General features: G+C 39.3%; 1 protein-coding gene across 1 annotated transcript in view; it reads right to left on the bottom strand.

Annotated features, from left to right (window-relative positions):
• Positions 1–9604: 9604 nt before the first annotated feature.
• tbc1d22b (TBC1 domain family, member 22B) overlaps positions 9605–23675 on the bottom strand; it is an 83158-nt gene continuing 69087 nt past the window's right edge. The window contains exons 11-12 of the mRNA XM_036579359.1: positions 15140–15235; positions 9605–12614 (exon numbers count right to left, since the gene is read on the bottom strand). Of these exons, the coding sequence (XP_036435252.1) occupies positions 12486–12614; positions 15140–15235 (225 nt within the window). The 3' untranslated portion in view covers positions 9605–12485. The remainder of the gene's footprint in view (positions 12615–15139; positions 15236–23675) is intronic.

The following is a 23675-nucleotide window of genomic DNA, read 5'->3' as shown; positions in this document are numbered from 1 at the left end:
ACTGATCTGTGATCAGGTCTTACTGAGTAGACTGATACATTCAGAGCTTTGCTAAAGGAACGAGCTACAAAATCAGCGCCGCACTCATTTGCATTGCAACCTGCGAACACAATCAAAGCGCTACAAGCTGCCCAAGCTACAGTACAGTTCACACACACTACAATGGCAAAAAATTATCATCAAAATCACACCCCCAAAACATGGCTCTGATGAAACTCGGAGCAACCCCGGATGAATAATGCAGAATAAAGCACCGTGTCGGTTTGCCAACCGAGGGCAAATGCATGACCCAAAAGGAAAAAAACATATACAGGGCACATTCTGAAATGCTGATTATCAAAAAAAACAGTGGTACTATCAAATGTAGCCCTGACGAATACAATAAACAACTAAAAGAACAATAAACAATCATGCTAACATGGCTATGAATGCAAGTTAGTGGCGACCAATTAGCATAACCATCTGCATAATGCTAATCGGCAGCTATTCGCTTTCATTCACTATTAGCAACGTGAGATTTCTGACTGAAACATTCCATTAAAAGAGAAAGGAAGGAGAAAACAGAAAGGTAAAAAAAACAAAAAAACAAAAAAAACAAAAAACAGGGGAACCCAGGACAAGTCACAAGAAGGAGACAAATACCTTAGGACACCTAGGACATGGCTATAAATAAACGTGGCGGCTGCACCGGTGGGCCACTAGTACACTTTTTTCCTTCCTTCCTTCAGAAAAAAGAAAGAAGGGAGAAAAAAATGCTATCCCCGCCTAGCAGAAAGGCCTTGTTCTGTCTCCTTAGATTGGCCGTGAACCGTGGGAGCATTCAGGAGACCTTTTCAGCCTCCACGCCTCAGAACGGCTCAATTGCAGTACCACTGCACTGAGCTGCATTTAGAATAAAATCTGTTTTGGACCGCAAGCTGTTCTATTAAAGGAATAATCCAGCATTTTTCAAACCAATCTCTACCTGACATATCTGTAGCATATGGTCAAGCATGGACAACAGGGTCACTTCCCTAATCCAAGAAAAGCACAGAAAGTAGGTTGACTTCAAATGTACTTGTGGAATTTTTTTTTATCTGCAAAATAAACTGTAAATCAGTATATTAGGTTCTTTCAGAGAAGGGACCAGCCTCACAGGGCCAGGCGTGATCTCGTATACATGTCTGGGGCAACCTGTTAAACTTTTGGTTACATCAACATCTGCAACAAACCATAAAACCTGCCCCCAGTTCCTCTAGGCTGTGTTCTTTAAGCGTCCCGAGTACAATAACATGATCGAAACAAGCTGGCTGGTGGAACATTATTATTACGCTGTTGTCAGAACAAAACCATCTTCATTTTTGTCATTTTTCAGTTTTTGACATAATTTGAAAATGCCTGTTGATATTTACATTGTGTGCATTTCATGATGAATGGACCAAAAGAAATGACGAAAAATGACTTGGGGAAAAAAAGTCTGGTTCCCTTTTGAGGCAACCATTTTCAGCAATGCTGACTTATGTTACATCCATGGGCTAGCGACAGACTCCGCCCCCTTCACTATCAGCAGGTACATTTTTCATTAAGGTACAGACAGTGTAATTGTATCCTCAAAAGTACAACAGTTTCCAACTGGGTACCTTAACGTTTTTACCCAGGGTGAAGGTACATATTTGTACCTTTTCATAAGCTAAACTTTTAAAGCAAAACAATACAATAAAAAGCTGGGAGTCAAGACAGAGTGTGTGGAGTCAACACAATGTAAAAAAATACAACTGGAATGAAATATTATGGGTATTATTATAGGATACAATTCTGTTCCCTTGAGGGTACCAGCAAACTGACCACGCCAGAGTTTAGTCCCTTTGAGAATAACTGAGCCCCACCTTCACAAATTGTAGGATTGGTTTAGAAATTTCAAACTCCGTTTGTTCCCACTCTGATAAGTCTACATTCCCACCTACATTCAGCCCACAGTTTCTCAGGGTTCCCCAGACTGTTGTTTTGGGATCATGGTTGGCCCCACAAGGCTAAGATGGGACTGGTTTTCTAGAGTGAATAGTGATGTGGGTGGAGCTTTTAGAGGCTCCTGACTGAGCATGGATACCAGAAAACCTTTGGGAAAGTCAAAGTAACCAGATCTTCTCCAGTGTTTGAAAGTTTGTAAGAACAGCTTCCTCAAGACATTTTCTCATGCGTCATTCACTGAATTCAGCAACTGCACATTGGTTTTCTGTTCTCTTCTAAGCAAATGGACAAACAAAATCATTCTCCATGGTGAGATAAAGATGCAGTAGACAGAGATTTGGTTGAACAATGCTGGAGTGTATAAAGATGTGAACATGTATGAATTGTAAAGGAGCTACAAGTAAGATTAAATAAGCAATAGAGTTCTTGCTTCTAGAATCTACTGCTAGATAAGTCAATGTGAACTTGTCAGCAATTGTCTGAGCCTATATTAAGACCAGTGGGTATTTCATAAAGCAGGACATTTCAGTAAAGCTGGATAGTTTAAGTTCCTTGTAGGGACTGGCCAATTGGAATGACCTTTACCTCTTCTCCTACTGGACAGCTCGAGTTTTGGCTTAAGCTCTCTGGCTAACTGAGAACTCCCTGCTTTGTGAAATACCACCATTTGGTCGGCACGCTTGTGTTCATAAACAGATTTGGACAAATCTGGAACGACAACAAGACGGGCTATTGCAATGCGAAAAACATTGGCTACTGGCTGATTTACAGTATTTTCTACTGATCTGTGATACCAAGCTGTAGCACTTAAGATAGACACACAGAATGTGACCCTGCCATATGATTACAGAGAAAATTAAAATGAGAAATTTTCCCCATTACCCCCCCCCAACCCAACTACCACAGGAGCCCACGGTCAATTACCCGAAGAAATACACTTTCAAGATTCTGCAGCTCTAATCACTTTGTTTACATCATTATTGCGTGTAAACAGTGGAATCATAAAAAAAATGCTTTCAGGAATTAATGAACAGCATAACTGATGTAGCTGTAGGCATAATGGCTTCAACCAAACATCACAGTGTGGTTTAAAATCAAATTTACACACACAGAAGAAGAAAAAGAAGCGTGACCGAGGTTTGAACAATCATTAGGTCGAGATCAAGTCAGGTCGTCTACACATTCAGGAACAACTATGGCTATGGACTGTCGACGCGTCAGTCATTTTTCCACATTCTCAAAATGGTCCAGTTAGCTGGGAATATATGTAAAGGGACACGCCGGCCAAAGAGAAAAGGATAACCATCACTATATCTGCTGCTATCACGTCCATCTCCATCCTATATCTGTGCTGCAGCAGTATCTAGAGTGAGACATTCTAGTTTAAAGACAATGAAAACCTACAGAGCCCTGCTGGTGACATCCCATATAAATAAAGATAATGCACGGCCATGCCTTATTAACGCATAGGGAACAAGATCCTAATGCGTGGGCACTACTTAGTAAGGCATGGGAATGAGAATTTAGTCATGGGCATGACTTAGTAAGGCGTGGGGAGATCATGCCTTACTAAGTTATGGCCACACATTAAGATCTTGTTTCCACTTGTTAATAAGTCGTGGCCATGACTTAGTAAGGCGTGGGAATGAGATAATGCCTTACTAAGTAGTGCCCACGCATTAGGATGTTGTTCCCACATGTTAAATGAGTAGTAAGGCATAGGAATGAGATAGGTAGGTCATGGCCACGACTTAGTAAGATGTGGGAACGAGATCATGCCCTACTAAGTCGTGGCCACGCATTAGGATCTAGTTTCTACGCCTTACTAGGTCGTGGCCTAGTTTTTTTTATTTTTATTATTTTTTTGGTTAATTGCTGAATGCAGAAGGAAGCCAGTAGCATCACTACTAGGAGGCCAAATATGTTATTGCAGCCATATGATTGTCGCAACTGTAGTAAATAACTGTCTCTTCAAAAACTCATTACTAAAGTTAGCAAGGTACCTCGATAACTAGACACCAGTTTGGGTACTCTATGGCTAAAAGGGTCAAAACGTCTCTGGCGGCCAGTCTGTGTTAAATAGAAGATAAAACGTTCAACGCTAACGCTTAATATTAGCTTGGCTGTATTTATTAGCATATATATCAGAGGCTAGGCTAGCAGTTACGACAGGTTGACACCACAGCGATTCCCAGTGGTTATAGTATGTATTTGAGTAATGCATTCTGGGTACTGTAGTATGAAAACATTGAATGAGAACATAAAAATGATACAAAATTGTGAATTCTGTCAAATCAGTGAGGTCGGGGGATATAATGTTACTCTACAGAACACCAACATGACAAATAGCATTAAACTCTAGTTTTAGGCCGGAATGTACCTTCAAGCCTATTTATATTTAAGCCAAGCATTTAAAAAGCTTTTCACCGGAGAATCCTCCCTGGTCACGTATAGCTTGGGTTAATCAGTGTCTAAGAAGAGAGAAAAACAGGGTTATCAAACTCTATTCCTGCAGGGCTGCCATTTCGTTCCTTGCTCCAACACACAATACACCTCATTCAACTCCTCAGTTAATTATCAAAGAGGCTCATGTGTTAGAGCAGAAGAAACAATAGACCACGCAGAGCTGCACTCCTCCAGGAATTGAGTTAGAAAACTCTGCTGTGGAGATTCTTGTTCTTTACAAAAAAATGAAATACTGCTTTTTAAATATGGCATTACTACACCTCTGCAGTAGTTCAGAAAAGTAAAAGTACAGCAGCGATAGTGCAGCCTTCTCTCCAAACTGGAAGCAAGAAAACGGGGGTATTCGAGAGCACCAACAGGTGACATCATACCGATGCATGCTAAGCAACCCCACAGAGAAACAACTGGCTCAGACAAAGAAAAATCACTTAGTCAATCTAGGGCAATTTTCCTAGGATAAAATTATATATCCTGGTTTAAGAGCTGATATCACTCCCGCCTGAAATGCTTCATTTGGCCGGAAGAGCTCTGAAAAGCCCTTATTTTCTGTGGAAATTGCCCTGCTCTCAGCGCCGCTCACATTCCCCATTGTTTCTCTGTGGAGCTGTTTATAGAGGAGCTCCTCTTACAGTTTCCTGATACACAGAAACTACGTTAATGGATGTCCAGAGGTGTAGTTTACACCGTTTTTGACAGTGATACTGTTCATTCAAACCCTATTGAATAACATTTAACATAGGGGGCATCTGAATTCTGAGGTAAAGTACATTCCATCATAAGACTGCTGTAACTACTGGCTTTTTTGTTCTGTGTAACATTACCGTTAACAGCTTTCAGCAAAGATCAAGGAGTGGTTAGCACTTTTAAAGCGATAGTTCAGAGAAAAATCTAATTTGCACAATTTTCCACTTACCCCAAATGCACCGAGCTTGAAATTTATCCATATTTATGTTCATTTTTATAAAAAACGGCACGTCATATAGTATCAGAAGTAGATGTTATGCTTTACAAACTCCACAATATGATGGTATAATAAGTCTAATTCCAGAACATAATTGCAGCATCTGGTGGAAGCATACTTAACACAAACAAGTATTCACCTACATTTCCTATTCGTATATAACATCACTGTAAAGGGGAAGAGCTAAACTGCCGTAGGCTGAATAGCTAGATATATGTAAATGCATTTTTTTTTTTTCGTGACATTACAAAAACTTAGCTTCCATATACAGACCAGGGAGAGAACGATACGCTACGAATCTTTGCCAGTGTTTACACAGTACAAACTACATTTGGTTTTCCATGAAATAGGCCCTTTAAGTTTTAGGTTTTTTCATTTTTATTGTTTTTGTTATGTTTTGGTCTTACTTTTGTGCTTGTCCCTTTTAGAAATATCATAGCGTGTTCTTTATTAGACCAGTAGGAATGAGGTGTCACAATCCAGTTTTGTTTTTGGCCCAGATCCAATCCATGCACTTTTATTAGCCAATTTGATCTGATCCTTATGTTTTCATAGCCTCACATGCTACAAGCCGGCAATTAATACGAAAGTACATTAGGGCTGCAATTAATATCGACATAATCGACAGCATTGATTATAGAAATGTCAAATTAGAATTTCAGTGTCAACGCGTCATTAATTTGTAACTGCAACGCTCTACAGAAAGTGCTGGGGGGCGATATCGCTGCCATTGTCAGTCACGACTGCATTCTGTGCTAATGAACATACTGAACGACGGAGGCAAAAGACTGAAGGTGAGGCAAAAAAGCGAGACGAAACTTCCAAAAGTCTGGGAGCATTTCAGCGAAAATAAACCAATGAAACAAGCCGAATGCAGACCCTGTAAAGCAGAGTTGTGATTTTACGGCAGCACTTCGGTGACGCACGAGCGTCTGAAACGCAAGCACCCTGGAGCCATGATGTCTAACGCTACTCCGAAAGGGTAAAAGTGTTTTCTACTACTTCCTTCTTTAGCCAACTAATGTTAGTACTGTATTCCCGTCGGAAAACAAGGTCTCATGGATTGTGCTTGCTGAGAGAACGCTATTTCAGTTATGTTAGCCAACACGTTATGTGCAATAGTTAATCTAGTTAATCAGTGATTTACATTTTTAGGCATTTGGCAGACGCTCTTACCCAGAGCAACTTACAGTTTGATCATTTTACACAGGTAGGCGAAGGTAGTGTTAGGAGTCTTGCCCAAGGACTCTTATTGGTATAGTGTAGAGTGCTTGCCAAGGCAAAGGATTGAACCCCAGTCTACAGCGTAGAGGGCAGAGGTGTTACCCACTACACTACACTACACTACACTGACCACACAATTTATGAGGAACGTTAGCTTAACTTAACCCTGTCTCGTTTTCCCTGTTTTTTGCTCGCGTTAATACCAGCGTTCATTCTAAACAGTAAACCTTCTCTACTTAATGGTAACTAGTTAGTCTCCGAGTTGGAGCACATCAGTAATTTGTATTGTTAAATTAGTTTATTTCACTTTTATTGTGATTACATGTATTAATGTTACAAATACATTTAATTAAGCTATTAAGCTTAAGTGTCATTCATGTTTCATGGGTCATGATTTTAATTTGCTATGGGAACTTATGTTTGGGCAGAGACTGGACAATAGGTTGACCTTGACAGGTTTGCAGATTTGAGCAGGTGAGGTAATACAGAGATGGAGGGCATGACAGAAATAATCACTGACTAATCAACTAATCAGAAAAGTAATCGACAGATTAGTCGACTACCAAAATAATCGTTAGTTGCAGTCCTACAATACATGTACCTACTTTTCAGTATAAGGCAACCTTTTTTAATGGCCATTTCATGGCATGTTCTTCACAGTAGGTATAAAATGCATATTCAGCTTGTTATGGAGGTCCCTCAGTTCAGCCTTGAATTGCAGTATTTTTAAATTAGATGAAAAATGTATCTTAGAAATGCCCAAGTAATGTTTTAATTATATTTTTTAATTCTGAATTTCATTTGATTATATAAATAAAAATATCTGGCAGGTCTGTTTCTTTTCTGCCAGTGGAATGGCCACTCAGAGGCCTGCAGAAGGTTCATTTTAATGATCAGATGATTTGGCAACCAGTTACTGTAATATTCTGCAGTGAAAAATCACTTAGTTTTTGGATATTTCTGATATTGTGACAGCCGACACCTAATTCAGAAAAAAAATGCCTGGTTCGGCATCCCTAGAGGTATTTATTCCAATTTTATAGAGCAAAAATCGAAACTGTATTCGATTCAGATGACAGTGCATACTGTCTCAGCGAATGTATATGAGTATTAATATGCATATTCTAACACCCTAGTCAGAAGCCAAATAAGCAAGTTTGTGATTAACAGGATAACAAATGTGTCTCGGCTGAATGGCGACACTTGAGGAAAGGGGAAAAGATTCTGTGCTGAAATATCGCTTTAAGTTCCAAGAACAACCCATAAATCGAATGAAAACAAAATCAAATAAAAAGGACCACTCCAGTTTTAAACCACAACAAATATTGCAAATGCTTCACAGTAAAGGCAACGTGTAACAGCTGTCCTAAGCTAACGATGATGGTATGTCATTGTTGTCCAATCAGAACCTTGTATCTCAATTTTTTTAATATTATCTGAACATTTTATGATGAAGGGACCAACAGAAATGGCTCAAAATTGCTTGGAATAAAATCCAGTGTTACACTATATTTACGAATCGTTTTTCATTTACCTTTAAAGTCACCATATTGAAGGTTGAAAGGGTAGTCATGACGACGAGGATAAACCGCGTGCTATGTGCAGAGCTATGGACAGACTGTGGTTGACTACAGCGTATTACTCCGAGCCTTCAACATCAGCTGCCTCATTCCTCCCCCTCCATCTCTCTGCAGAAGCAAGGCCAATATAACACCATCACTTTTAACCAATCCTGACAGTTCTCTCTATTCACGTACACTCCATTTACTTCAATAATTAAAATAGAAAGACACTTACTCATTAATTATTAAAACTATCAATGGGATTAGAAAACTGATTGCTTGGTTACTTAAGGTGAACTAAGCCCTCTTTGAAAACATTGTAGTCAAAAGTTATTTTGGATTTTGAATATTTTCAAAACCGCTTGGTTATTTGAGATGAACTGAACTGCCCTCTTTGGAAACATTGTAGTGCTTTTGAATTTTAAAAGGAGAATAATGCACAGTAATATAATATGATACCTCATTTATTCATAGCGTGTCTTTATATGCTAAGGGACTCTGAATCAGATCAAAAATACAAAAGTATTGGCCTATTATATTCTTATGCTTTTAAATGTACCATGTATTTCTACTTTGGGTCAAAGGCAATGCATTTGTATCTGCAGGGACAGAAATACATCTGGCATGCATTACTTTTTTGCCTCGTGGGCTTATAGGAGCTGGGGACAGTTGTCTTGTGCTGCTTTCAAGTGCAAATCGGGTGGTAGTTTTCTCCAAGGAGGAATCTGTTCACTTGTCTTGGTCACATTCAAGTGATAAGTCATCAAAAACATGATTACTGCTGTAGTTTAACTACAACTAGCAATCAGCAGAACTTAAAACGTCTGTATTAATATATAAACAGGTAAGCAGTTAATCATCTTGGGTAAACATAATGTAACTTAATAACACTGAAATGCCCAACAGGTTCTAGATATTAAGCAGATGAAGGACATAGTCAAATATCTCATAACTGGACAATTGCTTGGAGTGACAAGGTGGACAGTACATTTCACTGCATGTCACAGGTCCCAGCAGGAAAGTAAACTGAAAACAGTACCAGGCGCTTAAGTGGGAGTACAAAGTTATAAAGCTACGTTCACATCACAAGCCTCATTGCTCAAATCCGATTTTTAATCAGATCGGATCTGATCTCTCTAATATGATGTTCATGTAGGTGACTTAAATCTGTTATTAACGCAAATGAACCTGTGTCCTGAAACGGCCTGCATGTGCACAATCAGTATGTCACATGAATGAATCACGTGCATCATGAACAGCAAACAAACTAGCCAGCACAACAAGCCTTTTTGAGGATAAATTAGCTCTGAATCGCTCTCAGCTGTTCATTATTAGAGTAAAACAAAGCGGAAAAAGGATCAGATGCTTTTCCACAGTTTACTGGCGCTAACTTCAGGTCTGATGCTGAACAATGAAAATGAAAAAGACACACATGAATCCCGATCTGAGTGTTCTCATTAACGTTGCCACAAATCGGATATGTATCCAATATAGGACCACATATGAAAGGCCAGACTGCCCGCCGTTACCGAAGAAACCCATGCAGATAGGTTGGTGACGTCTGGATATCCAATCTGATATATTTAATATATATATAATAACAGTGTGGACAGTTGTCTCAAAAGATCTCATTTGAGAAACAAATCCGATTTGCCTGCAGTCTGAACACAGCCAAAGTGGCTCAGATCTGATTTGAAAAGATCAGATTTGTTTGTCCACACAACTCTTTAAAAAAAAATAAAATAATAAAAATTAAAAAAAATTAAAAAATTCTGATTTGTGCAACTTTAGCCTAGCAATACGAACATAGCCTAGGGACATTTTCACACTACGGCCTTTTTCCGAACCCAGGTAAGCTTGCTTTAAGAGTTCGGCACATTTGATTAAGTGTGAAAGCTGTTTTTAAGCTTAAAAATGCTGTTCTGTGCCGCTTGAGTGTTTGTACCCAAGGAAAACGGTAAAAAGCAGCAAACGGGTGAGGCTAGAGCCTACCATTTTGCAAACCTGCATGCAGAAAAGTGACGTATGGAATTATGCAACAGATTCCTGGTTTGGATAGAATTCTTGAGTGTGAAAGCAATGATGAGCCCCTCCTCCAAACGAGCCCAGAATCGGTCTTCAGTGCAGACTCAAATATTTGAGACAAGTGTGAAAACGCCTTGTCTTGGCGTGTGAAAGTGAAGTGTCCTATAGAGTACGCATTCTATAACCTAGAAACTAAACTGAACGTGAACAAATTGATTCTTAGTATGGTGCCACTGGCTCCTTCCCAATTACTTAGATTTTTACGATTAACTTTCTTGCTTAAACTTGTGACATTACAGTGAAACGATGTGCATATTATGAAGTCACGGCAATACAAGCAGAAAATCATGATTTTGGCCCAACAATCATTTTTCAGATTTTTGGATTTTCTCTTAAACTGTAATCAATAAAAAAATGTCAAAACTCAACAGAAATACATTTATTTCAGTGCATTTAGCAACTTTGTATCTAACTTTATTTTCCAAAAGTTAGCACCTTTAATGAAGGATTAGCTCCGCCCGCAAACGGCACAACCATGTTGCATCATATATCACTGAAAAGTTTGTTTTCTGTAGAATGTTTCCTTTGAACTGATGATGACATTCACACAAATGATCCATGTAAGTATGCATATTTAAATAGATAGTCTTATTTGCATATCTAAATGTATGTTTGTAAAATGTTTAACACAAAAAAATACATTCACTATGATATCTATTGTTTTCAAAAGTTACTCTGTTCACTTGTAATGTCTTGTCTTAAATTATGAATATGTTCTTTGAATATGTTTTGTTTAATAGCTAAACCTGCTGGGCTTTTCAGTGTAATTTAGTAAGACTGTCTTGGAATTTACCATCATGGTACCCAAAATAATCACCTGTTAATACCTCAAACTTAAGGGACTGTAAAGTGAAGCGTTACTTTTGCTCTACTTTGAGCTTCTGTACACTAAAGTAACAGAAATAAAACTGTATATATTTATAATAGTACTTGGTCACTTCTTTTCGCTTTCTTGCTCGGCAACAATGAAAACAGCATAGATGCTACAACTTGGTCACTTTGTCCTACACTGAAAATTTCAAAGCATCCAATGTCATTATCCAGCTCAGAAGGGTTTTCATGTGCACCTCCTTGTAGGAAACTCATTTCTCCCCCCCAAAAAAGAGAGAAAGCAACAGAAAGCATCATTGTTTTTATGCAGATCTGGGATCAGTTTCTATGTGCTCCAATAATGACAAACGTAAAACTGGTCCGGGATCAGCATAACAGGACGACTAGCAGTTTTTAGGGCATTAACAAAGAGAAAGCAGACTATTTGTGCTGCACAAGAATTTTCCACATCCACACAGTTCAGTTTGCATTACTGACTCAGTAGTTTTTTTTTTCCACAACTGGTGCAAAGACAGTCCCTCGTATTAGACTGATTCACTCACTACGAACCTTATTATTAATATTTCACTTCAGTGTGAAGCTGTCTTTGCAACATCGCCTCAGTAGTTAACTCCGCTACTGCGGAAAAAAGTACCCATGTTTTAATCTTTAACTCCTTTTTGTGCAATATGTGGGGGCTTCACTTGAAGCTAGGCCACCTTCAGAAAGTAGGACGTCGTCCTTGATTGTTAAAATTCACAGTCTTCTACAAGCGTGGAGCTGAAAACGCGCTCGACTCTATTACGGGACAACAGACATGTACCGCTGCATCTCATCACAAGTGACCCTGATTGGCTGCTGTAGTTTCCTTCCTTTATCACAGCACTGCAGTAACAGCTGCACTGATGTCTTCGGAGATGAATGGAGCCGATGCTGCTGTGGTCCAGTCAACAGAGCAATGGAAGAAGCAAGCACAGCAGACAGACGCCACTCACAGAGACCAAAAAGAAAAGGGATCACTTGTTGTATGAAAAAAGGAAGAGTGGATGCTCCATTTTAGAGAAATCAAGAGCGCAAGGAGATACAATGCAAGAAGTTATTAAAAAAATAAAACGCAATAAAAACATTTTTCATAAAGCGTCTGAGAAGCTGTTCCGCTTCCTTCTCAGTCTTGTTATTAGTTTCATAAAAGATTCACAAAAAAACTTCTCAGACGTGGTGTTGAGTCTTTATCTGCTGAAAGCGAAGCCTATCAGCGCTGCAGCAGGGGAACTTTGTTCAGGATCTCGTTTTTTTTTGGCCGTCCCAGCAGCATGGTGTTCCCCGTCAGCCTCGGCGAACATAACAGGAGATTAAGGAAATGCCTCTAGACTGAGAGACAGAGATAGTGTGGGAGTCATGGTTGTGTTTGTCTGTGAGTCAGGACACCCTTATCTTTTGTAGTGGCTGGGAGCATCTGCAAACATGTATTTGAGCCTGTAGGCTTCAGCCAGGAGTAAGCCCACCTCCTCGTTGCCCCAGTGTATTGTGGGTAAGTTCTGCAGAAGCATTAGCAGGCCCTGAAAGACATAGCAAAGTCTATTAGAGCAACATTAGAGATGGCACCAGTTCACCAAACAGTATCGGGCTGAAAATGCTGGTTCGGATATTAAAAGGGAAAAAAGAATGATTACATAACAATCTAGCCTGAAACATCACACAATTGCTCTCAATGTAATGTAACAAAGTATGTCATATTATAACAGTTGCAACATGTAAGCTAATGTTAAATGTAAATTTCATAGATTTTGCAAGGTTCACAGCAGTGGTGATAGGAACTGGGTCTGGATTCACGAAAAACTTTAAGAAAAAAACTACGCAGAGAAGAAAAATCGAGGAAAAACGTCAAACTAAGTGTTTCAAAAAAAATAGCAAACCAGAACTAGAGGTGATGGTGGAGGAAACAGCCAACAGGGAAAAAAATCCTCCTTAGAAAACATAATAATTGTGGGATGACGGTGGAAAGAATGAGACGAGGACATGCAATAGTAGACTGATAAATTTAGACGCTCACCTTATCACCTCCTACAGCCTAAGACACTTGTGAGGCTGTCGTAAGTTTTTTTTTCTTTTTTTTTGAAGAATGAAGTTATACACATTTAAGATTTTCTTTCTTAAGACACTTTTGTGAATCCGGTCCCAGATGTCTGAAGAGTTTCCTGCCTCTAAAAGCTCCCTCACAGAAAGGTATTAGACAAAATGCTTATAAATATGCTGCCTGAGACATTCTTTAGGATAGTTTTGCTATAAGCTTTTAGGCTAAAACATATTTTAAATGTCCTCATTGTGGAGACGTATAGGCAGGCTGTTGTAAGACCAAATAGAAAATATTTTTCAGATTTACATTATATACAAAATATAGATTTAACAGTACATACAGAAGCTATATTTGTGCTGTAGACATTGTGGCCCTGCCTGGTTCCCATCACCACCACTGTATAGAATCCAGAGTCAGTGAGTTCCTCTACAATGGACCATTTCACATCACTACTCTGGTGGAATTCCCCTTTAACATTGGAACATGCTGCTAGACAACTATTAGACTAAAATTACATTTCCTTTATTTTAAATAAAGGCATTTAAATAAAGCAATGATGGTCTAATTTTGTAATCAATGCTGGGAAAGATGAAGTGGTACTTCGGTCTCCATAAAGAGGATTCTCACATTTTCAGCCCAAATAAAAGTTTTAATCCACACATCATTATGATCTCTTCAGAAATGCCTTTTTAATGTGTTTCTTTAACCAATGAAGCCAGACAACAATGTAAAGGTCGTTTGGTGTGGGGTTAGAGTCAGTCTTCATCTGAACTGCCTTTCAATCACTCAGTCTGAGAAGAAGAAGTTGAAGAATAAAAGAGAGAGAAAGAAGAATTAAGAAAATTGAGAGACAGAGACAGAGAGAGAGAGAGAGAGAGAGAGAGGCACGAGTGGGAGAATGAAAGAAAGACAGTGAGAGAGAGAGAGGGAATGACAGAGAATATGCATATAGATACATATGAATATCTTTTTATTGTACTCTTTTTTTATACATTTTTTTTCAACATTATCTCCATATTCTACAATAATATTCTACTAATTGCTTTGGCAACAATTATTCATTACAATTCATGCTAATAAAGTTATTTGAGAGAGAGAGAGAGAGAGAGAGAGAGAGAAGGAGGAGTGAAAGCAGAAAAATTAAAGAGAAAGAAAGAGAAAGAGTGAAAGCAGAAAAAAGAGTGAGAGAGAGAAGGAGGAGTGAAAGCAGAAAAAAGAGAGAGACAGAGAGGAGTGAAAGAAGAATGAAAGACAGTAATATAAAGAGAACATGAGACAGAGAAAGAGAGGGTGAGGGAGAGAGAATAAGAATTAGAGAGAGAGGAATGAAAACAGAAAGAAATGAAAGAAAGACAGAATATGAGAGAGACAGAGAGGAGTGAAAGAAGGAGCAGACTGAGGGTGAGAGTGTGGCGTGGGGGTCTCAGAGGTGGGCTGAGCGTTGGTGTGTGTAATGCAGTTACAGTGCGGCTGCTTTTCTGCAGCACCAATTACTGCGATCAACGCAGAGTGTGTGACGGCTCAGACGAGCTGGCGCAGTGTGGAGTGTGGCACACACTTAACACACACTCAGACAGCCACAACATGACCAAACACAATTATACAACACACTCAACACATCAGCAGAGATGTACAGCGTGTGCACATATATGTACACCCACAACACAACACAGCACAGCACAAACGATTAAACAATGAACAGAAATGAAGTCATACATATCTGTGAGTTTACTGGCCGGCTGCAAAGCAGAAATCCGTTTTTTGCCGAGTTTTCCATTATCTGATCACTCAAGTGCAAGTAAATGTGCTGATCAGATTACTGACAAAATCAGATTTTCTGCAGTTATCGGATTATTACACGTACTCATTGTTTTGCTCTTTAAACTTGAACCTTTTGTTTAAAGCTCTTTACAAATGTGGTTGGTCCTGAAAAGATAGCTTAGATAAGATAGTCAGTCAGTCAGTCAGACAGACAGACAGACAGACAGACAGACAGACAAAGAGTACCTGAAAGTCTGACATGGAGAGGATCTCTTTGCGCCACTTGATGAGGAAGGCCGCACAGACGTACAGGTGGAAGTGAGAGAAACCCTCCGACTCCGCCTGCAGAAACAAAACAAACACACATGCGTCAGCCTACAACTCCCCCGCGGAGGAGACTTTAATAAAGCGTTCTGAGGGCTCGGCCATCTATATATGAATATGTATATGAAGTAACTGCGTAAGTGAACACATTACGCTTTACTGCCTGAAACACAGCAGCCGCAAACTCGGCTCATTACAGCTGTTTATTCAGCAGCATCTATTTCATCAGCTGAGGAGAACAATCACGCCAATTACTGCCATCACCAGCGCCGCTAATAAAGAAGGCATTAATATAGACTCTCCTGCGTCTCAGGATACGCCAGCACACACACACACACACCACGCCTCTCTTTCTGTGTGTGTATGTGTGTGTGTGAGGTACAGTGCAGTACTTTCAGCCACTTGAGGCGAGGCGTCTGGCTATAAATAGGTTTGTTCTTGTTTTCCTGTTTGCTTTTCACTTTCTGTTTGCTTCTCTCCCAACAGTGAGCGAGAGAAATAGAGAAAGACAAAGGAAATGAGTGAGAGTGAGAGAGAGAGAAAAGAAACAAAAAAGAAAAAGACGGACGTAGCATAAGCAACAAAAGAAAGTCAGAGGAAAAAGTGCAATGTACTAACAGCTGATCAAGAGAGAGAGAGAGAGAGAGTGAGAGAGAGAGAGAGAGAGAGAGAGAGAGAGAGAGAGAGAGGAGTGAAAGAAGGGAAGAAAAGAGAAGGAAAGTAAGACAGCAAGAGAGATCAAAAAAGAGTGAGAGAAAAAGAGGGGAAGAAAAATGAAAGAGCAAGAGAGAGAAAGAGAAGAGAGGAGAAAGAGCAGAGAGGAGAGGAGAACGAAAAAGATAAGACGAAGAGACAGGAAGTGAAAGATAATGGAAGGAAAGGGTGAAGAGAAAGAGAAATTGGAAAGAAAAGAGAAGACAGAAGAAAGAAAAGAGAAGACAGAAGAAAGAAAAGAGAAGACGAGGACAAACAGCAAGAGAAAGATGAAGAGAGGAGAACAAGATAAGGAAGGAGACTGCACAGAAGAGAAGAACAGCATGAGAGAAAAAAAGAAGATAAACAACAGGAGAAAAAGAGAATGTGAAGAGAAGAGATGAGATAGAAAGAAAAGGGAATAAAACTGAAAATGAAGGGAACAGAATGAAAGGAAAAGAAAAGAAAAGGGAAGAGAGGAAAAGGAGAGGTTATGATAAGAGAAAGAAAAGAACTGCAAGAGAGAAAGAAGAGAGGAGAAGAAAAGAAAGACAGCAAAACCAAGAAAGAAGGAAAAAGACAGCAAAGGAGAAAAAAAATGAGGAAAAAGGAACGGAGAAAGAAAATGGAAAAAATGATAGAAAAAAAGAAAGACATTGAGAGAGAAAGAGAAGGGAAGAAAAGACAATGGAAAAGAAAAAAGGGAAGTAAAAGCAACAAAAGAGGAGACGAGATGAGAGAGAAAAAGATGATAAAGACGGTGAGAAAGAAAAAGAAAAAGAGAAAGTGAAGAGATGATAAAGAAAGACAGTGAGAGAGAAATTGAAGAGGAAAAAAAATAAAGAGGAGAGAGGAGAGGAAGAGAGACAGCAAGAGAGAAAAAGGACAGAAGGAAAGATTGAGAAAGGGAGAAGAGAATAAAGAGTAGAAGAGAAGCAGAAGATAAAGACGGTGAGAGAGAAAGAGAAGAGATGACAAAGAAAGACGGTGAGAGAGAAAGAGGAGAAAGAGAAAGAGGAGAGAGAGTGAGAAAGGGAGGGGAAGAAAAGAGAAGAAAGAAGAGAGTAGAATAGATTGAAAGAGGAAGAGAAGAACCATCAGAGTGAGTTGAGGTCCCACCACAGAACACACTGACTCTACTAGAGCAGAAGCCTGGTGGAGAGACTGGATCACTCCAGCTCACTGACATGACTTTCCTTTTTGTCTTCTCACTCTCTCTCACTCTCTCTCTAACTCTCTCTCCAACTCTCTCTCCAACTCTCTCTCCAACTCTCTCTCCAACTCTCTCTTTCTTTCTCTCTCACTCTCTCTCTTTCTCTCTCTCGTCTGAGCTCTTTGTGGAAACTAATTGATCTTCTGGGGCAGCCCCTTTGTGTTCCAGCGCTAACATGCTATTACAAGGGAGAGAGGATAAAGAGAGTGGAGATAAACGTCTGGACTCCAAACTCCACGGTGAAACCTTCCCTGTCGTCTCCCTCGGAGTAATAACTCTGCTGAACTGTATACTTTTTCTTTTTTAATTACTGCTGTGACAGTGACACTCTGCTATGAGATGGGCTTGTTTAGTTTAAGCAGTGAACCTGAAGGTAAACAACCCTGTTTCATACATGCAGCTTTTCAGATTGTCTCCCATTCGGCCTGCGGAATTATTTTTATTTTCTATTCTTATCAGCCCGTTTGACCCTGAGATGCACTACAGTTCCCAGCATGCACAACCCCCTTCCCTCAACAACAGTCTACGGCCCAGCAGTTACACAAAAAGAAAAGATTCCCAGGGTCTAGTCCATACGGAAGTCTGGAGAGGCCATAAGCTGTTGCTATAATTTTCTGGATTGTTATCTTGAGATAACAAGATAATTAACTTTAAATAAAAATTGTTATCTTGGGATAAGATCATAAATTGTTATCTCTAGATAACAAAGTTGTGGTCTTTAGGTAACAAGATAATTAAATCGTTAGACCATAACTTTGTTATTTCAAGGTAACAAGATAATTAACATGGTATCTCAAGATAATTCTGTGATCTTGAGATAAGATAATTAAGTCGTTATCTCAAGACGATTTTGGGATCTTGAGACAACAATCATTATCTCAAGATTAAAAAAAGTTATCTTGAGATCACAAGATAATCAACTCATTATCATAACAACTTTTGTTATTTTGAGATAACAACTTAACTTGTTATCTCAAAATAACATCCAGAAAATTGTAACTACCTCATGGCCTCTCCAGACTTCGGTAAGTTCAAGCAAATAGGCAGTTAAAACTACCTAAAACAATTTATTTAGAATTATTTTTTAATAGGTTTTCGATGTTTATTTTCCTGTTGCAGTTTGGGCATATTTTTAATAATAATGGCCCTTTGGGGTCAAGACAAAATGTAAAGTACAAATGAAATAAAAACAAGTTTGACCCCCCCTGTTGTAGAGAAACTTAGACTCCGATTGCCTTACAGTAGTACTGAAATGATCCAGTGGTCTGTCTACAATTCTTATTTAGCAATTTTATTACTATCCAAAACCACCAGTGAACCTACACACGTCTGAGTTTTTAAAATAAGTTTTATTTTATTCTGTGTCTGAAGAACGAAGGACTTCAAACCACTCTGAAAAACTTGATTTCATTAAGAAGAAATTTAGAAAAATCGGTGGAACTCCCCTTTAAGGAAAAAAAAACAAAACAAAACAAAAAACACCCTAACTAATACGCTGTAGCTGAAACAACAGAGGAAAGCGTTTCCATGATTCAAGTTCTTTCTTCCCCTGTGACACAGAGATTCGAGGAAAATCCATTCATGTATTAATCCTATTATCTGTCAGATTATCTGTGTCTTCAAACAGGATTTCTCTGCGACTGCACAGACAAGGCAGAAGTGAGAGGTTACATCACAGAAGCCATGGAGATTAACCGGCGTTCTTTTTTCACTCTATCTTCTTCCTAAAAGGTGCATGCTGCTCTGCTCTCAGCCTCAGACGCTCTGCTCACAGATTCATTTAGTTTTCTCTTTTCAACTCAGCTATAGCAGGAATACACTAATGGTCCGTTCACACTCGGCAGGTTTGGATCAATTAAGACGAACGCTGGTGCGATTGCTCTGTTAATGCAGTTTATTAGAACAAGTGAGACTGATGCATTTTATAATACACATGCGTCAGGCTCCAGTCCTCGCGGGCCAAAACACTGAAGACTACAGCACACTGCCTCATTAAAACACACCACATCAGCTAATTAGCAAGGCCTTCATGAACTGAATTCAGAGTGTTACATGAGGGTAAACGCTAATCTCCACAGCACTTTGGCCCGGAAGGTCCCCAGGTTGACATGCCTGCTATAATAGCAGTAAGTCACTCGAGGCAACGCATTACAGTGATTTTAGCCCACTTGGCATTGTGGGAAAACCACGGTAAAGCACAGCATAGCTTACTGCTTTAGAATGTCACAAAATAAGCAGTGATTCACTCTTTTTTTCTCTGTATTTAATGTTAATGCTTTACCTTCAACTTCATTGTTTTTTTTGTAAATGAACATCAATCGGAAATTAATGCCTGCAAAACATTTCAGAAGGCCTAGTGCTTGATGCGCAAGGATGGGTCAAGGCTCACAAGTGCTGGAAAACACTCAAGACTTGTATAACAGAAAAAAAAACCTGCTTTCAAACCTGGAATAACTGATTTCTTCAGTCCCCAAATAAGTATTAAGAGTTGTTAGAAGGAAAAAGGATAAACACAGTGGTAAACATACTCCTGTCCCATTCTTTTGGAATGTGTTGCAGGCAGCAAAATTGGAATTTAAAAAAAAACAAAACAAAAAAAACAGTTAATTTTATAAGACCGCACCTGCCCTTAATATTAAAAAAATGTTATTATTTATATAATTGCATTTTTAATGTAATAGAGGTTAAACAGAATTTACTAAATCATTCCTATCTGTGTTCATTTCGCATTTCACATACAGGCCCACCTGTTTGGAATTGAGGCTTGTAATATGCATTCATAATATATGTGTAAACACTGTTCATGCAAACATTTACAAACCTAGCTAGATTATAAACTGAGTGCTCCTTTATTAGGTACGCCTCCTCTGGCTGCTTAGTCAAAAGCTTTCTGAGTGGGCAGGTTTGTGCCTAAGTGTTGAGTGAATGAGCAATTCAAAGGAAGAGGGTCATTTATTTGTTAAGAACGGGGTTTATTTCCTAGCTACGCGTTCACATGATGTATGAGCCAAGCCTAATTTAGATGTTTCAGCTACATATTTGTGAATATTTGCATACATTTATGAAGGTCACACACTAAGGTACAATACAATACAATCAGTCAACGTTTGAGTACAATAGCCTAATAAAGTGGCCGCTGAGTGTGGCCTTCATAGCACAACATGAAACACTGGCATGATTATTCAAGTCATGGGTTGGTCTGGGTTTGTGCATCATCTCTCGAATATTTACTGGACTCCGTTCAGGCTCAACTTCCACGTTCAGCTTTCTCATAGTCTCTCCCTTTAACAGATTTTGTCCTGCATTTACCTTTGTTTTATTTTCTTTTCCTCTCTGCTTTACTCTTTCTCTGTCCATTTATCATCTAATACATTTTTCAATGATGTTGCTCATGCTGTCGGCAGCAAAGTCCTCAAGGCCAGCGTGAAAACAGCGCATTTGCCTGAAAACGTTTTTGACTCTGTTGAAAAGCATTGATTAATAAATGAATAAAGTTCACTTAGGACAGCTGATAATACGCTATTACACTTTTGGATTCATTTTTGATGATGACTGTCACTCAAACAACTTTAGCGCAGTACGCTACCTTAACAACAGAGACTACACATCATTAATTTAATTTCCAGTCAAAACAGCCATTAAGTTCGATTTTCAGCACCAAAAATGTATAAAGAATATATTAAAGAGAAAAGTACACTGAAGCCTCAACAATTAAATATGACATTTTTCAGCATTTAGTTTTGTTGGTAGTTTTATTGGTCTACCAGGCCCATTTTCTCTATATCTACTAAGGCCTTGGGTTCACTACACGACTTTTAAAGTCTTAACAGATTAAAAAACAGACTCTCGCACTATCAGACTGGTTTCTGCAGATTTCTTCAGCGACTGAAATATTGGGGATCACACCACTCAACTTTTAAGTTGTTGCTGAACCGAATCGAACTGACTGAATTTGCGCTAACTCGCGTGTAACTCACCCTTACTAGGAGACGCAAATAAACAAACAAACATGGAACGGCTCGCTGCTGCTGCTGTTTTCACTGACATAGTAAAGAAGCAGCAGTTAAACAAGTTTAAACAAGTCAGAGTTATGGATTTAAAATGTGATCAGTGTGTTTTTGTTTTTAGATTTTTAAATGTACATAAACTCCATTGTATTCATGCCTTAAATTGCTCCATGTTATGACTTTTCGCCATTTTTGGAGGCCAAAAATCTGAGTCTACGCTCCTCGCACACTACTTGATTCTCTCTCCAACCGTCGACTCTGACTGACCCAAAAATCTGCAGACTAGAGCCAACCAGCACAGACTCGGCCAGACTGAGAATCGGGGCTGAAATCGGGGTAAAACTTGTGCAGTGTAACCCCGGCCTGAAAGTTTTTTGAACTTTTAGAAGCTCACTCATTTTCCTTTGACTTTCTCTTTCCTTATGCAAGTGCACTGCCCTATATCTAATCCGTCACCCAAAAAATGTGTAACATAGGTACTTAAGGTTTATTTTGACTAAAAATTAAATAAATGAACAATAGTCTCTCACTTTTGCTGTGAGTAAAACACACAGTACTGTAGTTTAACACTGTCCCTAAGGTACCAAAGCAACTCAACATTGTCAGAGGTCATTTTTCAGGCACAATCATTACGAATATCAAGTTTTATTTTGTCTCCCCGCTAGTTATGGTGGAATTTGGCTTGGACTTGGACAGAATTTGATCAGTTTTGGGTCAGGTTAATATTCTAGACTTGTTGCTGAGGGACAAATTAGGCTACATTCAGGTTTGATATAAATGTCAGGCCTGTTTTACTTTAAAACTATGTTTTGCACATTTACATGCCTCTTTGTCCACTAACACCCGTTTCATGAGACTGAATCTATGTGAGTAAGATGTAAAAAAAATTCCCAAATTAAAAAGCAGAGAGACAGACATAAAGGACAGAATAACAAGAGAGGAGACATATCAAAAGATTTCTGAGACACAAGGATGAAAAGCAGCCAGAACATCCATCAGGGGCTCCAATCTCTTCGATGAGAATACAAATGAACACAGAACTGGACCCAAAGTCAGACCCTTTTACCAACTATAATAGCTTTGGCGAAGTACAGAAACTTAATTTATGAGCTTCATCAGTGATGACTATAGATTGTAGATTCCCTTTAGTCGAAATAAACTAAATAAAAGGCCCAATTACATTGTGAAGTGTAAGGTTGATCAGACTGGAGAACTGAGATTACAACCAATAAGATCTGACTCACCAATAAATTTCAGTGACTGCTCACTTAGAGGACGTGAAACACCGGAGGCCGACATCTGAGCACTAAAACCTGGTGCCAATGTGTCAGTCTGAACCAACCAATGACCTCCACGATGATATAAATCTCTGTGCCATAAAAAGGCGAACTTGTTTATCTTTCAAAATAGGGAATATTACAGCTATTGTCACTTTTCATTATACACTGATCAGGCATAACATTATGACCACCTCCTTGTTTCTACGCTCATTGTCCATTTTATCAGCTCCACTTACTATATAGGTGCACTTTGTAGTTCTACAGTTACAGACTGTAGTCCATCTGTCTCTCTGTATACTTTGTTAGGCCCTTTTACCCTGTTCTTCAGTGGTCAGGACCCCATGGACCCTCACAGGGCAGGTACTATTTGGGTGGTGGATCATTCTCAGCACTGCAGTAACACTGACGTGGTGGTGGTGTGTTAGTGGTGTGTTAGTGTGTGTTGTGCTGGTCTGAGTGGATCAGACACAGCAGTGCTGCTGGAGTTTTTAAACACTGTGTCCGCTCACTGTCCACTCTATTAGACACTCCGACCTTCTCAGTCCACCTTGTAGATGTAAAGTCAGAGACGATAGCTCAGCTGCTGCTGCACAGTTTGTGTTGGTCATCCTCTAGTCCTTCATCCGTGGTCACAGGACGCTGTTGGCTGGATATTTTTGGTTGTTGGACTATTCTCAGTCCAGCAGTGACACTAAGTTGTTTAAAAACTCCAGCAGCACTGCTGTGTCTGATCCACTCGTACCAGCACAACACACACTAACACACCACCACCACATCAGTGTTACTGCAGTGCTGAGAATGACCCACCACCCAAACACTACCTGCTCTGTGAGGGTCCATGGGGGTCCTAAACACAGAGGAACAGGGTAAAAGGGGGCTAACAAAGTATGCAGAGAAACAGATGGACTACAGTCTGTAACTGTAGAACTACAAAGTGCACCTATATAGTAAGTGGAGCTGATAAAATGGACAATGAGAAACAAGGAGGTGGTCATAATGTTATGCCTGATCGGTGTATAATGGGAACACAGCACTTACCAAACAGGTAGATCTGGCTCTAAGATCTGATTGCCTGACCCATCAAAGTTGTTGTAAAATACTCAGTATTTACACATATGACAGCACACAACCGAACTCTTTAAAAATCATTTGGCCTTTGACTGTTATACTGCTTGGCAACCATAGCCTACTGTTAAGTTACAGTGAACTACGCTGCTTAGTTTGTAATAAATTACACTATTTTCTTATTTATAGGTGTACTTTAT

Source organism: Colossoma macropomum, unplaced genomic scaffold (assembly GCF_904425465.1).
Source record: "Colossoma macropomum unplaced genomic scaffold, Colossoma_macropomum, whole genome shotgun sequence".
NCBI lineage: Eukaryota > Metazoa > Chordata > Actinopteri > Characiformes > Serrasalmidae > Colossoma > Colossoma macropomum.
Note: the sequence above shows the minus strand (reverse complement) of the source record. Positions and strands in the feature narration are given on the sequence as shown.